Source organism: Coenobita brevimanus, chromosome 64 (genome assembly GCF_032717465.1).
Source record: "Coenobita brevimanus isolate Jiangsu-jjx chromosome 64, ASM3271746v2, whole genome shotgun sequence".
NCBI lineage: Eukaryota > Metazoa > Arthropoda > Malacostraca > Decapoda > Coenobitidae > Coenobita > Coenobita brevimanus.
In genome coordinates, this window is record NC_137017.1 from 15,555,014 (window position 1) to 15,572,474 (window position 17,461).

A 17,461-nucleotide genomic window follows, 5' to 3' on the forward strand; every position below is an offset into this window, starting at 1 on the left:
GGGCGACGGAAGCGAACCTAGTGACAGATTTCTGAAACAGGGTCTGGTGAAATCTCTAATTCTTGTGGCTTTCCCCAATTTGACTTTCTTCATTGCTTCCACTTCTTCTATCCTGCTGATTTCTTCCTCTCTTCTCACCTCCCTCCTTCTCCCAGCCATTCTCTATCCATTTATACTTGCATTACTTCCATCATCTATGTTCAACAATTCCTTAAAGTGTTCTCTCCATCTGCTCACTTTTTCTCCCTTCTCAACTAGTAAACTACCATTTTTATCTCTCACTCCCCTGCTAACTTCACTGCCACCCTGTCTGACTCTCTTCACCTCCTTCCAGAACATTTTCATACAGTCCCTCCACACTATACTCAGATTCCTTCCAAATTCCTCATCCACTCTCTTCTTACTAATCTTTTCACCTCTCTCTTCCTTTCTACATATAACTCTCCTCCACCTCTCAACTTCTTCCATGCCCCTATTTCTTATCCATTCATTATATGCTTCCTTCTTGTGTGCCACAACCTGTCTCACCTCTTAATTCCACCACGCTGTTCCTTGCACCCCCACTCCGTCTTCTCATCACCCCACACACCACCTCACATGCTGCACATATTTTTTCTGTGAGTATCTTGCACACACCTTCCACGTCCCCCATCTGCTCCAATTCATATTTACCCAATCTTTCCTCCACTTCTCTCCTATATTCTGCCTCTTTCTCAACCTCTTGTAACCTTTCCACTCTCCTAGCAACTACTCCTTCCCCCCATCCTTCCCTTCTTCTATTTCGCCATCTTACTTGAAACTTGATTTTGGCCACCACCAAGTAGTGGTCAGAAAGTCCACTCCCCCAACCTCTATAAGCTCTTGCATCCATTACACATCTTTGCATCCTTTCATCCATACACACATAATCAATCATTACCTTCCTTTCATTCAGTTCACCACCCACCCTTCTCATCACTTGCCATGTATACCTGTGGATCATTTTGTGCCTGAAGAATGTATTGGCTATCACCAACCCCCTCTTGGCACAAATGTCCACTCATGCACAGCAGATTTTTAAAGTTCCTGTTACCTACGAAGTTAATGAAAATGTGTATGGATATTGAGAATAACTTGTATTGACCCCAGTGAGATGTTCTTACCTAATTCTTACCTAATTGCATCTTTACAGGAATGAGTCAAGCTTGTACTGAGTGAATTTTTCTATTTGAAGGTAGGGTTGAAACAGGGATGTGTCATGTCTCCATGCTTGTTCAATCTGTACATGGATGGGGTAATAAAAGAGGTAGGGTGGTGGATGTTGGAGTGGCCCTTGTAAGAGAGGGTAGTGTTTGGAAACTCCCTGTACTGTTGTTTGCAGATGATACTGTGTTGTTGAGTGAAGACGAAGGGGAGCTGCAAGGCTTGGTGGATGAGTTTGGGAGAGTGTGTAAAAAACGGAATCTAAAGGTGAATGTAGGGAAGAGTAAAGTGATGATCTTTCAGAGAGGTGAAGTCAGTGAATGTACAGCAAGGTTGGATGGTGAGGAATTGGAAAATTTGAGTACATTTATGTACTTGGGTAGTGTGATGAGTAAGGATGGAAGTTTGGAGGGTGAAGTGCTTGAAAGGGTACAGCAGGGAAGAAAGGTTGCTGGTTCCTAGAAAGCAGTGATAAGAAACATGGAAGTGAGCATGGAAGTGAAAAAGTTACTACATGACAGTATTGTGATACCAATTCTAACGTATGGAAGTGAAGCTTGGACGTTGTTGGGAGGACACAAGTCAAGAGTGACAGCAGTGGAAATGAGTTATTTAAGAGGAGCCTGTGGAGTCACATGGAGAGACAGGGTGACGAATGAGGATATAAAGGAGCGTTGTGGTGTGGATGTGGATGTGATTGGAAGCATTATGAGGAACACACTGAGGTGGTTTGGCCATGTGGAAAGGATGGAGGGTGAAAGACTGATGAAGAGAGTGTATATGAGTGAGGTGGAGGGGGGAAGAGGGAGGGGGAGGCTGAGGATGAGATGGAGGGATGGGGTGGAGAGGTATATGAGAGAGGGGTTTGTGAGTTGGGAGCAGGGCAGTGAAATGGCGGGGGACAGGGCAACGTGGAGGCAATTTTTTTGTTGGCACCCCAAACGGGATTGAGGCATCTGGCAATATCTATCTATCTATCTATCTATCTGTCTATATATATATATATATATATATATATATATATATATATCTTTTTGCCGACTGGGCATAGGCTTCACAGCCTGCTTTCAATGTCCAGTAGTCCTCCTACATGCCATACACCTCTACATGTCACCACTTCGGCGCTAACACCCACCGTCCATACTGAATACATGCTAGGGCTGTCTCATACAGGACTGGTGTACAGTAATCCCTCTAATATCCAAATGCCCAATATCCGAACATCCCCACTAACCGGACATAATCCTCCTGGGATCCAATATTCCCAAAATGGGCCAAAAACCGCAAAAAATTCGAAAAAAATCTGACTTTTTTCCCTCCCGTAATTTGAAATTCCCGCCTGGCGCCGAACAGCTGTTACACCATGGTCCCTTTACCCATTCCTTCCTCCCCCTCCCCTCTCCCCTGTCCCCTGTCAGGGCTGCCATTTGGTATTTTTCATTACCAAGAGTGGGCCAATGTGGTAATGAAAAATTCGTTTGGTAATGAATCAGAATAATGCATTACCAAATGGATTCTTCACATGTATGAGGATACACAGGATGGAGATGGTGAATTGTTTGCTCTCTCTGTTTAATCTGCTACTCTACATAGTGTGAAAATAATCAACATTGTGTTAATTATAAGGAGAGTGATTACATGTATTTCCACTTGTATATATAATTAGTGAAGAATAAATTCTAGCTTTACGAATTTGGTAATGAAAAGTTAAATTTGGTAATGAGAGTTGAGGAGATTGGTAATGTGGCTTTTGCAATCTGGCAACTCTGTTACCCCACCAACATCAACAGTCACAGTCTAACTCTGATCGAGAGCAGATGCTCATAGCAATGCAAGCCACAGGTGCTTGTTTTTTGTGAATAAACAGTGAATAAACTGCAATACCTCGCCACAAAAACACACAGGAATTTACAGTGTTGTGCAGTGTTAAGAAATTAGAATTTAGAGTGCAGAGGATTAACTGTGGACTGCAAACTGGCGGTTCAAATCAGTCCAGGAGCAAGGGACTTGTAAGTACCCAGAATGTTTAATATTGTATAAACTCACCTCTAAAACCTCATTTTATGGTTCTTTTGCATTTATTTCAGTCTTTTATGTCCCTTATTGGTGTGATTTGGGTCTTAAATAGGTGCAATGCATGTCCAGAGGGAGTTGTATAGGTGTTTTTCTGAGTTAGGGTCCATAAGTACAAGTCCAGGAGGCTGGGGTCCAATATCCGGAAAGGACCACTATCCAGACCGGCCTATGGTTCTATTACGTCGGATATTGGAGGGATTACTGTATTAGTATTGGTGGGGGTATTTTTACCACATGCCGGCGGATCTTCTGGTAGATCAGTTAAGTCTGACTTTTATGAAGTTCAAATCCTTAAACTGTTCCCTTCCCCAGCGAGATTTGAACCAGGGTCCGTTAGGACTTCAGGCCACCTCTCTACCGACTGAGCCACCGCCTCTAACGTATGGAAGTGAAGCTTGGACGTTGTCGGAGGGACACAAGTCAAGAGTGAGAGCAGTGGAAATTAGTTATTTGAGAGGAGCCTGTGGAGTCAAATGGAGAGACAGATTGACAAATGAGGATGTGAAGGAGCGTTGTGGCGTGGATGTGGATGTGATAGGAAGCGTTAGGAGAAACTCACTGTGGTGTTTGGCCACGTGGAGAGGATGGAGAGTGAGAGACTGACGAGGAGAGTGTATGTGAGTGAAGTGGAGGGGGAGACTGGGAGGGAAGGGCCAAGGATGAGACGGAGGGATGGAATGGAGACGTATATGCAAGATGGGGGGTGATTTGGGAGCAGGGCAATGAAATGGCGGTTGACTGGGTGACGTGGAGGCGATTTGTTTGTGGTCACCCTGTATGGGATTAAGGCATTTGGCGATAGGTAGATAGATAGTATTACTTCACCAAAAATGTTCAGTTAATGATACTTTTTTTTTTTTTCCAGATTGATGGGCCAAAAGATTTGAAACGAGCCATTGAACTGAATAAGGAAGTTTATAACTTTCTGGCAACAGCTGGTGCCAAGTATGGAGTTGGATTCTGGAAACCAGGCTCTGGTATCATTCATCAGGTACAAAAATTTCTTGTCTATAGGCTGTGCTCTTTATTTTTTTTTATTTTTATTTTTTTCTCTAAGTAATGATTTACATTTTTGGTGATGGAAGTATTGGAGTATTTGACTATAAAAGCATTAAATGAATCCAGTCATGAAGCCATGCTAACCTTGCAGATTATTCTTGAGAATTACGCTTTCCCGGGATTGCTGATGATTGGTACTGATTCTCATACCCCAAATGGAGGAGGACTGGGTGGCCTATGTATTGGTGTTGGAGGAGCTGATGCTGTTGATGTCATGGCTGACATACCATGGGAGCTCAAGTGTCCAAAGGTACTGGTATTTTGTGTTATTCTCTATTGTTTTGATGATGACATCCGATGTTTCGGACACCTAATGTATTTAACTCTCGACTTGATAAAATGTTTGCATAGATATGAGATGCAGTGCAAATGTGTACTGATGATGTGCATGTTACCAACATTTGAAATGATAATTACCCGTGCATATCAGATTTATTGTACTAGGTCATTGGTGTGAAACTGACTGGGGAGTTGAGTGGATGGACATCTCCCAAAGACATCATCCTTAAAGTTGCTGGTATCCTGACTGTGAAAGGTGGCACTGGGGCCATTGTGGAATACTTTGGGCCTGGTGTAGACTCAATCTCCTGCACTGGCATGGCAACTATCTGCAACATGGGAGCTGAAATAGGCAAGTCATATTGTTATTGTATTTTGGTAATTGTGATAGTCATAGGTATGTCCCACAAAGAATTTTATAGAAATTCTATATACAGATTGAACACCAATTTTCCAGCATCAGGTGGTCTGACACCTCTTTTAATGCAGACAGAATTAGGAGAGAGCACTTAAAATCCCTGCACCTGCCAGAGTAGGTTACGGGGTGACCACAGATACTACACTCATTCACCATGTCCTTCCACCTTCTTCATGGCCTAACTTGCCTCCTCCCTCCTTCAGATTCGCTCAGATATACCTTTTTCGCCACTTTATTGTCATCCATTCTCACCACATGACCAAACCATCTCAGTACACTCTTCAGTTCTGGTGTCCACAGCCTTCCTCACTCCACATCTTTCATGAACCACAGTATTCCATATCCTATCTATTCTCTATACTCCACACGCATTCCTCAGTAGTCCCCTCTCCACTGCTCTTACTCCTGACTTTTCATTTTCATCTAATATGAAGAGAGAAACCTGTACTGTACACAGGAAAAATCATCTGATAAATTACCAATATGCTGGGAATCGAACCAGGGACTCTCAGGTGAGAGCCAGGCAGCATACCACTACACCACGACAAGGTAAAAGTTAACTCACGTTGTCACAATCTTGTAACCAACGTCCCTCCGCCCCCACTGTGGGCATCAAGAGGATGCTAGTGTGTGTGTGTGTGTGTATTTTGGGCAGCCGAAACTACACATTCAAATCGAACCAAAATTGGCACAAAAGTCACACAAAAAATCGCTGATGTGAAAAAACTTGGTCCCATCACGATTGAAAAGCTTTTACTATATTTAATGAGTGATCACATTTTGACCAAAAAAACGCAGCTCCCAAAGCCTGGGTTAGGATCTCCGTAGAATTTTTTGCCGAGAGGTAGAACTAAAATAAACTGTAGCAGTAGCCTTGTGTCTGTGTGTGTACTTCGGACTTGCGTTCGGACAACTTGGGTTCCATTCCCGAAGCTGCAAATAACACGATCAGTTGGTTAGCTGCAAAAAATCCAAGTGACAACGTTGCACTAGAACAGCACATAAACGCAAGAGCCCTCCACAGAAGCAAGTGCGAGGGACAAAAGGTCCCATGAGCACTTGTATTATACTATAGTCTGACATCCATATATTGAAATTGGCACTAACACTCCTTCATGTAAGCCTCGCACAGCTGCAACACTGAAGCCTCTGTTTTTTTTGTTAAGGCCTTCATAGCACCAGCTGCTTCCTTCCTTGTGTCACTCAACTTTCCATTTCTTTTGCACATTTTCCTCTCTTTTCTATCACTGTACCCAGGTATTTGAACACTCTCACCACTTCCATTCTCACTCCACTCACTGTAACATCACACTGGGAGTCACCTTCTCTCTCAATAACCATCACTTTACTGTTTTCTACATTTACTCTCAAAAGCACAATTCTCACAGACATCTACAATCTCAGTTTTTATCTGTAATTTTAAATCAGCATATGTTAAATTGATATTCTGCTGTACAAGAGAAAATATTTTTAGTTGTTGCAAATGATATTTAACTTTTCTTGCCATATTGTGTTAGGGCTACGTTTTTTAAAAATTTGTTATATATATATATGGTAATTAGCCTTAATTTGCCAGACTGATAGGGAGAAGAGCAAGTCTAGATCCTCTGGGAGTCTATACCTTCTGGGTACAAAAATAATAAGCCTTGATACAAAGTAGTAAGCCATGATGTAGGTGAGTTGACTGGATTTTTGATACTGTACACAGAAAAAATGTAGTATTCTTTTTCCCCAGCCCATAGTGGTGGGTATTCTTAGTTTTCTATGTTGTCAACCCCTTTCTTCATATGTCTGTCATTTAGCTATATCTGCAGAGGCATTTTCTATCATTTCTTGAACTTTCCTTTGTCTTTTGTTTCCATGAAATCCTTCACACAATGTTGGACTGTATATTACTAGCCAGCTTTCTGGCTACATTTGTGTGTGTGTGTGTGTGTGTGTGTGTGTGTGTGTGTGTGTGTGTGTGTGTGTGTGTTTGTGTGTGTATGCAATTATCATACATTATTTTTCAGGTGCTACGACATCTGTGTTCCCCTTCAATAGTCGCATGAGGGACTATCTTGTGGCTACAAATCGAGAAGCCATTGCAAAGTTAGCCCAAGAGAACTCTTCACTGCTTACTCCTGATGAAGGTGCTTCTTATGATCGTGTGGTGGAGATCAACCTGCATGAGCTGGAACCTCACATTAATGGACCCTTCACGCCTGATCTTGCTCATCCTGTGCACATGGTAATATGTTAATATGTGATATGTAATCCAGTGAGATGTAAGTGATATGAGTCACATTGAACAGGTAATAGTATATTTTTTGTTTGTTAAATTCCATGTACAGAATACCAGTAATATATACTTATATTTTTCAGTTTCGTGGCTTTAAATATTTGAACCACACATTCTCTGCCACTCCTAAAACCACCTTGTTCATCACTCACTAGGACTTTTGATATCTCTCTTACTTTCTCTATAATCTGTCTTCTAGTGCCAGATGCCTTAACCCCATAAGGGGTGGCCACAAACAAATCGCCTCCATGTCACCCTATCCAGTGCCATTTCACTGCCCTGCTCCCAGCTCACACCTTCCTCTCTCTTATACCTCTCCACTCCATCCCTCCATCTCATCCTTGGCCTCCCCCTCACTCTACCTCACTCACATACACTCTCCTCGTCAATCTCTCACTCTCCATCCACTCCATATGGCCAAACCACCTCAGAGTGTTTCTCCTAAAGCTTCCTATCACTTCCACGTCCACACCACAACGCTCCTCACTTCCTCATGTGTCAGTCTGTCTCTCCATGTGACTCCACATGCTCCTTTCAAGTAACTCATTTCCAGTGCTCTTACTCTTGACTTCTGTCTCTCTGTCCAAATATCATTTTGATACGTTGAAGTCGGTATCACAATACTGTCACGTAGTAACTTTTTCTTTTCCATGCTTATTTCCCTGTTTCTTATCACTACTTTAAAGGAACAAGCAACCTTTCTTCCTTGTATCCTTTCAAGCACTTAACCTAATAAACTTCCATCCTTACTCATCACGCTACCCAAGTACTGTTATGCACTCACATATTCTATATCATCCCTCATCCAGCAGGTGTGTCTGGGTTTACTGCTGAAATGTTGAAGGCCTCAGGAGATACAGGGGTGAGGTTAGTCACTGACCTGATAAATATGATTATTTATGAGTGTGTTGTCCCAGATGATTGGCTGAAGAGTGTAATTGTAAATGTGTATAAAGGGAAGGGTGATACCCTGGAAAGAGGAAATTATAGAGGTATAAAGCTTTTAGATCAGATAATGAAGGTAATGGAGAGAGTCTAAGAAAGTATGATTAGAGATAGAGTGAATATTTATGAGATGCAGTATGGGTTTATGCCAGGTAGGGGGACCACTGATGCTATATTCATCATTCGACAGCTTCAGGAAAAATATATTGGTAGGAGAAAGGATCTGTATTTTGTTTCTGTTATTTGGAAAAGGCCTTTGACAGGGTTCCTGGAGAGGTGGTGAAGTGGGTAATGAGAAAGCTTGGCTTGGAGGAGTGGCTGGTTAGGGTGCTTATGGCTATGTATGTGGGTGCTCACACCCAGGTAAGAGTGAATGGAGATTTGAGTGATGAGTTTTCCGTGAATGTTGGTGTGCATCAGGGGTCAGTTTTGAGTCCCATGTTGTTTATCATGGTACTTGATTCCCTCTCACGTGACTTTAGAAATGGACTCCCGTGGGAGATGTTGTATGCTGATGATTTGGTGTTGATTGCAGAAAACGAAAGGGAGGCGGAGAAAAGGTTTAGGAAATGGAGAGATGGTATGGGGCACAAGAGCTTAACCCTATTCGGTGCAACCCTTGGCGATTTCCCACACTTACGACCCTAGTATCGTGAAAAGAATCTTGAGTAATATTATTGGTTTGACGAAGTGAAAGGAACGCATTCGGAGACGTCGGCGCCGTTGCAAGGCAAGCGCCGCCAAACATATCGTACCGCACCCGCGCGCACTGAAACACACACACATATACACACACACACACACGTTAAACTATTATCAAATTTAAAATTAATGTAAATATCAAATGACTATATATTTTACCATTCACCAACGCTTATCATGATTGCCATATATCAAAGCTGTAGGCTATATTTTCAGTCTGAGGGCTGCAGTATCAATAAACCGTTTACTGTTGTCTCTCACACACACACACCGTCCATAACATGGAAGTTGATAGCTTACACATCTTCCTCATCATCAACATCACCACCCTTCCTCCCTCACACTCACCACCTCCCATCTTCCTCACCACCACCTTCCCTCCCTCCATCACCCTCACACTCACCACTATATTCCCTTCTACCCTACTCTCCCTGTCTCACTACCACTGCTCTTTTTCTCACCACCATCTCTCTAACTCATTCGCCACCACTAATACTCTCCCTTTCTTCCTCACCATCATAACTCCTAAACCCACTTTCAGTGGATTTACTACTAGGTAGACTAGTTGATGGAGAGGTAGCTATTAGTCAAGGAAATCTAATAATGTAAGCGTGTAAATAATTTCTGGTTATACATGCATTTTTTTTTTATGCAAGAAGGAAGGAACCAAAGGGCAGGACCTACAAATTGCTCCCTCCAATAAAAAAACGACAGCAGAGCCAAATTCAAGATCAGTTCATTTCGAGATGCCTGGACACACTGTGTATGAAAGACTGGAGACCGTAGGCAGTAAGAAAAACAGAGATGGAGACAATTCCAGAGTTGACATGTTGCATACATGAATGACTGGAGCAACGGTTAACTCTTGCATTAGAGAGTTGGACAGAAAAGGGCTGAGTTTGTTGCTAAGACGGGTGCTGCGTGCCTGCCGTGGTGGTGGAGGGATGCAAGCAGACAGTTCAGAGGAGCAGTGACCATTGACGTGGCGATAGAAAAGAGACAATCATGCAACAGTGCAGCGGAGACAGAGGTTGAAGGGAGCCAGTAAGAGGAAAGTCAATGAGACGAAAAGTTTCCGACTCCATCCTGTTGAGAAGAACTGTGTGGGGAGCCTCCCCACACATGACAGCTGTGCTCTACACAGGAGCGAATAAAACCCGTGTATAAAGTCAACAACTGTGCAGGGCCGTGGGTTAGGGCTTCCTGACTAAAACCTCCCTAAGTGAAGAGTCCAGTCCTGCTGTGGACTAAAAATGGAAAGTACATAATGATGATGATAATACTACCATATATTTCTTTCTAATGACTGAATATAATATTTAGGTAAGCGAGTTTCAGCCACGCTCAAAAAAAGTGTGTAACCAGGATACGGGACGAGGACCCAACTCGCCATGTATCCCACCAACCACTTTCCCCAACCTCCTCCCTTTAGAAAGTAGTTATTTATTTTTCAAATGTCATTACCACTATATAATAATGAATTTATAGAAGTAAAAGATTATTCTTATTAATTAATTTTACACGTGTGGTGTGAGGACTGTGTTGGTGTGTGAGGACTGTGGTGGTGTGTGACGATTGCGTTGGTGAGTGAGGACTGTGTTGGTGAGTGAGGACTGTGTTGGTGAGTGAGGACTGTGGTGGTGTGTGAGGACTGTGGTGGTGTGTGAGGACTGTGGTGGTGTGTGAGGATTGTGCTCGTGTGTGAGGTCCGTGGTGGTTTGTGAGGATTGTGTTGGTATGTGAAATATAATCTATTCGTGAGAACAAAACAGACTCGACCTTCTCATGGACCCACTTTACGTGTAACTAAGGAGGGAGAAACTGGTGACCTTTATCATACAAATGGCTGGCGAGTGAGAAAGGGCCGGGGAGAACAGGAGGTAGATAAGGCAGAAGGCGGTAGATGTACGGGAGATAAATGCTTGAAAAGGCATACATATTGCATAATAATTGCAAAATTCCACATCAACAGCCTTGTGCCTTACCTACCTCCTATTCTGCCTGCTCCTTTGTTGTATAATAAAGGTCTACCTGCTTCTCACTCCTTACAGCTGAAGGAGGTCCTTGAGAAGGCTGAATCTGTTGTCACCAATATATTATATAGGTATTTCTAAATCTGAGTACTGCAAATTAAAACTGAAGGGCACAGAGAAATATTTAGTTATAACCAATTATTCAAAGGGCACGGTAGCTCTATCTGCTCATGCTACTCCCCAAGGAGTATTCAGAGCAATGCAATAACAAATATTCAATTATGAATAGTTATACCCAAAACATCATCAATATACAGTATAAATCAATAGTTATTCAGTGGGTCAGTCAATCCCAAAATACCGACAAATTAGTCAGTAGACTGTCCTTCTGATGTCAGTTTATTAGTAATTTCCCACTGGTCAATCACTAGCCTATCACTGAGACCTTTGACGGTCAGCCAGTCAGTCTCTCCAGAAGTCAGTCCCTTGATCCTTTGTTAGTAGTCACCACGAGAAAATCCAGCTGCCAGGCAAAGCTCCGTACATGCGGGGTCACCATTAAATTCTTACGAGTAGAAGTACGTGAAAGGGTACAGCAGGGAAGGAAGGTTGTTGGTACGCTGAAAGCAGTGATGAGAAATAGGGAGGTGAGTATGGAAGTTAAGAAGTCACTGCATGATGGCATTGTGATCCCTACCCTGACGTATGGAAGCGAGGCGTGGACCTTGCAAGAGGGGAACAAGTCAAGAGTGAGAGCAGTGGAAATGAGTTACTTGAGAGGAGCATGTGGAGTGACGTGGAGGGACAGGTTGACGAATGAAGAAGTGAAGGAACGTTGTGGGGTAGATGTGGATGTGGTTGAGAAGATTAGGAGAAATACACTGAGGTGGTTTGGACATGTGGAGAGAATGGAGAATGAAAGACTGACTAAGAGGGTGTATGTAGGTGAGGTGGAGGGAGGGAGAGGGAGGGGTAGACCGAGGATGAGGTGGAGGGATGGAGTTGAGAGGTATATGAGGGAGGGGGGGTGAGTTGGGGGATGGGTAGTCAAATGGTGGGTGACAGTGACTTGGAGGCGTTTTGTCTGCGGCCACCCTTTGCGGGATTAGGGTGTCGGGCTATAGATAGATAGATAGACTGTTAACCAGGAAACGTGCCAGTCTTTGGATTACTGAATCGCTTAGAGCAGCCTGTAGCTTCCTGGTTAAACCCTATATCTCTATTAACCGGAGAACAAGCTGTTCCCTGGTTAATGCACAGGCACAGTGTGGATATGAGGGGTTAGGTCCAGAGCCTTGCCTGGCGCTTTCAAGGGAGACAGCAGTCAATCAGGCCCCAGCTCCTTCTCTCCACTGCGAGACCATGCTTCATTTCAGCTGATCCACCCCCTGCAGCATCGACCCCTGGTAAGTTAAAAAGATCCCGACGGGTGCCAATTAACTAACAGGGCCCTCAGTGACCCACAGCCCGTCACAGGTCGAAAGAGTAGTAACCGTTAACTCGGGGCTATCCATGCCTATGCTCCTAATCTATGTATTTTCCGGCGGTATTTGATCCTACGCACTCGAACATCCTTTTTACTCTACACTTACAACTAATATAAGTAAGCTGGAGGATTCTTATGCTGCAAGATCCTCACCTTCCGTATCTCTATTTACATCAATCATATAAGGAAATTTTTAAACAAAAATATAATCCGTATATAACGTAAACTCAGTCATAATCTATACATATTCGCAGACATGCATATTCATTCTTAATTTCCAAAACAAGACTTTCACTGATTGGGGATGTTGCTATAGCATTTCATACATACTTTATTTCAATGCTGATCACAGGTGTGCTTGTGACATACTTGACATTGTTTCGTGGACGATTTTACTTTAGGGCGATTCTGAGTGTATCCTGGACCATAAAGAGACTCCAGGCATGAATGACACTTGTGCCGCTTGCCTGACCTATTCTCATGTGTTACTTCTGGGACGGCCTCCTCTACATCTCCCTGTCCGAGCATCAGATTCATCTTGGCTATTGTATTCCTGGTCAGACCACAAGCCTGACCTTTTCTTCTTTCAATTTTCGGATTACACAATGCCTTCACTAACTGCCAGCCATAGGAGATTGAAGCAGTTTTTCTTGGGTCCTGATTATTATATAACGAATAAATTGTCTGTGAATTTACTCTGGCAGTGTCGACAATGTAGCCAAGGGCATTCACTGTCCATCTTCTAGCTTTAGTGTGTACTTTATGAAAACTTATTCTCTGATCCATAATGTCAGTGCCTCCTTTAGTGAAATCATACAATTTAAATATTTTTTTTTGTTTTTGTTTTTTTCAAAATCATCATCCTTGGTAATGCCTAATATAGGGGAATCTGTGCTCAGAAGTAACACATTTTTCTTACCTTTGCTTTTGGTGGGTGTTACATAGGATTCAGTGTCATTTCCTCCCCGTGTTTCTTCCAGTAAATTTGGTATGACCTATCTTCCCTTTCTGTGATTGTCTTTATCTCTGGTGGTATGCCTTTCCTAGTAGAATCTGTAGTACCTAAAGCTGAGATACCTTGTGTTTGAAGCCACTCCAGTAACTCTATACTGGTGTACAATCTATCCAGGCTAATAATCCTACCTCTAAGGTCGACTGAGGCTTGTAACTGACTTACCAGAGCTTTCACTGTTGGGACTGTACCGCGTATGTAGTGTGGTCCTGGCTTTCCAGGTTTACCCGAATATACAACTGTCCTAAAGGTAAATGGATATCTAACAGCATTAATAGATTTATATTGGAGGCCGTAGAGTACGGGTTTACTCTTATTGTAGTCTGAACCATATTTGTGTTCTGCACCCATACAATGTTTCATCAGTGGTCAAGAAGTCACCTGGCTCCAAGACTGAGCAACAACAATTACTGAACTGTTCAAAAAGCTCCCTGATTGCTGCAAACCGATCGTGTACCCATCTCTGGTGTCTGGTATTAATGTTGATCATGTACCCATCTCTGGTGTCTGGTATCAATGTCGATCTTGTACCCATCTCTGGTGTCTGGTATCAATGTTGTTAAAAGTTATGTTGGCATGTAAGAAACCAAATCGTTTTACAGACATGACGGCTCCAAATATTGGGTGACCAAACCCTTCCATGAAGAGACGATTATAGCAATATTTATTTTGTCCCAACAACCTCTTGGATAGAGCAGGCCAAAAAAGCTTTTCAATTCAATGGCATCAGTCATCTTGACGTGTGTTGGTATTTCAGCACTGTCAGTATTAGAAATTTCGGTAATTATGCCTTGTGTTAGCATGGGTTACAATACCATCAATCATATTAGATGTTATAAACAACTCCCATGCCATTATTTCTGTATTAGCTGACCTTGCCTCTCCTAACAAACATCCTTCACTAGGCAATACCTTCTCAACAGGCCTACCTTCTGTATGATTGGTCCATGTTATTGACTTACCGATATCTAATTTTCTCTGGGGTTTCTCTAAAATGCAGGTATATTCCCTGAGCTCGTGTGGCAGGACAAATTCGTCATAATTTTGTTTGTTCAAGCATTGGTCCAAAGTACTGATTAATCTATTTTTCACCAGTGGCTTTCTGTTTCTGAGTGGTACCCACTCTTCTTCATTTTGTCATCATTCTGATCATCTTCATCGTCGCCCTCAGTTACTTTATCCAAGGCAAGGTCATCATCATCATCATCGCCAACTACCTCTTCCAAGTAATTCGACTGGGTCGTCAACATAGTCGAAAGTAAAAGCCATGACTACGTCCGTCAGCACATCCACTCCATCCCCTAATTAATTGCTAACTAACCGTCGTCCGGCACGCCTACACGAGAGCCGCGAGGTGTGTGTGTGTGTGTGTGTGTGTGTGTGTGTGCACATTACAATACACGTGTGTGCATCTGTGTGCACAGTACAGTGCACATGTGTGTATCTGTGTGTGTGTGTACAAACAACCATTTCATTGGGTATGAGAAGTCATAGAGAAAAAACAATGAATAATACATAAATAATAAAATTAGTGAATGAAATAACTATTTCACTAGGTATGAGGAGTCATAAAGTATGAACAATGAATAATACATAGAAAATAAAGTAGTTTTAATGAAAATAGGAAACGTATCGTACGTCTGGAAGCTGTGTTGATGCCCGTTAGGCTGCGTAGGCTAAGGTCCCAGATATTCCACTCATCTTCGAGCGTTTTCTTTTTGTTTAGTGCTCTCCACGGGGAAAAAATCATTAATTTTAGAGAAAACGCTCGTTTCAACCCAGTTTTTTCGCTCAGAATCACCATTTGTTGTGTTTCCAGTAATTTAATAAGAAAATAATCGTGAGACCATGCATTGCTTACAAACTAGAGTTTATTGGTAAAAATTAGTTAGGGCGTATCAAAAATGATACGGGCTGCACCGAATAGGGTTAAGGGTAAATGCAGATAAAACAAAAGTGATGATATTTAGGGTTGGTGGCAGTACTGTCAAAGATGAGGGAGAGTGGCCATGTGCAGTTTGCCACAAGCGTGTGGGAAGTAATTCCAACTTGTGCAGTGCTTGTGATAAATGGGTGCACAAGAGATAAAGTGCTATCAGAGGTAGACTGTGAGACAATGCTGATTTTATGTGTATGGCGTGTCGAGGAGAGCAGATGGAGATTGTCAGGCATGAAAGGATTGAACTTGCTGGTGAATCTCTCGAGTGTGTGGAAGAGTTTTGTTATTTGGGAGACATGTTGTGTGCTGGAGGTGGGGCTGGAGCTAGCTCTGTGGCTAGGGTGAGAAGTGGTTGGAAGCAGTTCAGGGAGCTCTTGGCTCTCCTGACATTGAGAGGACTCTCCCTATGTGCCAAGGGGTCTTTGTATGCAGCATGTGTTAGGAGTGTAATCCTGTATGGTAGTGAGACCTGGGCAGTAAAGTAGGAGGATAATCGCCGGCTTAGATGTACAGAAATGACAGTGATTAGGTTAAAGTTTAGTGCGTCCCTGCTTGCAAGGTCTGGGGGGGCTAGGTTTACAATGGAAGGGTTGAGCGGTAGGATGGGACTGGAGTGTATTGGTGTTGTGATGAGGAGAGGTAGATTGAGGTGGTTTGGACATGTGGAGAGGATGGGGGATGATAATTGGGTGAGGAAGGTGAGAAGTGTTAATATTGGGGGTGGGGTTATGAGGGGTAGACCGAGAAAGACATGGGACGAGGTCATTAAGTGTGACCTTAAGGTTAAGGGACTGAACAGGGAGGCTGCAATGGATCGTGCAGCGTGGAGAGCCGCCATTAGGTGACCAAGGCCGACGCATGCAAGCATGTTGGAGCCTTTAAAAATGAAACGAAATGAATCCAGCCTCACTGTACTTCACTTCTTTGAAAGACCATAACTTTACTCTTCCCTACATTTGCCTTTAGATTCCGTTTCTTATACACACTCTCAAACTCATCCACCAAGCCTTTCAGTTCCCCTTTGTCGTCATTTAACAACACAGTATCGTCTGCAAACAGTAGTACTGGGAGTTTCCAAACACTACCCTCTCTCACTAGGGCCACTCCTATGTCCACTGCCCTACCTTGTATCTCGTTTATAACCCCATCCATATACAGATTGATCAACCATGGAGACATGACACATCCTTGTTTCAATCGAGCCTTCAAATAGAATAACTCATTCAGTTCACTATCCACACACAATGCAGCCTTAGCACTCTCATACATACCCTTCATGGCATTCGACAACTTCCCATCTACTCCATATATTCTTAATACTTTCAACAAACCTTGTCTATCCACCCTGTCATATGCGTTCCCCAAATTCGTGAAGGCTGTATGCAACTTCTTTTCCACTAAAGATCTAAGAATGAATATCTGATCTACACAACCTCTTCCCTTCCTAAAGCCTCCCTGTTCTTCAGCTGATTCCTCAGTTATTTCCCTAACTCTCTTAATAAGTGTCCTACGATATACATTTCCTGTAACACTAAGACAAATGCTCCTGTGATTACAACATACTTCTTTTTCCCTTTTGCTTTGTACAGAGAAATAATTATAGCTGACATCCAATCCTCCGGGACTCTATCTTCCTCCCAGGCCAGGCTGTACATCTTCCACATCCATTCTACTACTATCTCTCCCCCATGCTTCAGCATTTCACCACACACTCCTTCAATTCCTGGGGCTTTCCCCATTTTAACTTTCTTCATTGCTTCCACAACTTCCATCCTACTGATTTCTTCCTCTCTTCTCACATCCCTCCATCTCCCAGCCTTTCCCTAGCCACTTACACTTGCATTACTTTCATTCTCTATGTTCAACAATTCTCTAAAGTGTTCTCTTCATCTGCTCACTTTTTCTCCCTTCTCAACTAGTAATCTTCCATTTTTATCCTTTACTCCCATACTAACTTCTTCAATGCCACCCCATTTAACTCTCTTTACCTCTTTTCAAAACATTTCCACACATTCCCTCCACTTTATACTCAAGCTCCTTCCAAATTCTTCATCCACCATCTTCTTATACTCTCTTACTAATGTATTCACCTGTCCCTTCCTCTCTATG

The 17,461-nt window shown here is 42.8% G+C and overlaps 1 protein-coding gene across 1 annotated transcript in view; it reads left to right on the top strand.

Annotated features, from left to right (window-relative positions):
• LOC145404670 (aconitate hydratase, mitochondrial-like) overlaps positions 1-17,461 on the top strand; it is a 418,871-nt gene that overhangs the window by 124,715 nt on the left and 276,695 nt on the right. The window contains exons 4-7 of the mRNA XM_080276212.1: positions 4,124-4,249; positions 4,409-4,567; positions 4,762-4,948; positions 7,027-7,244. Coding sequence (XP_080132338.1) covers positions 4,124-4,249; positions 4,409-4,567; positions 4,762-4,948; positions 7,027-7,244 — 690 coding nt within the window. The remainder of the gene's footprint in view (positions 1-4,123; positions 4,250-4,408; positions 4,568-4,761; positions 4,949-7,026; positions 7,245-17,461) is intronic.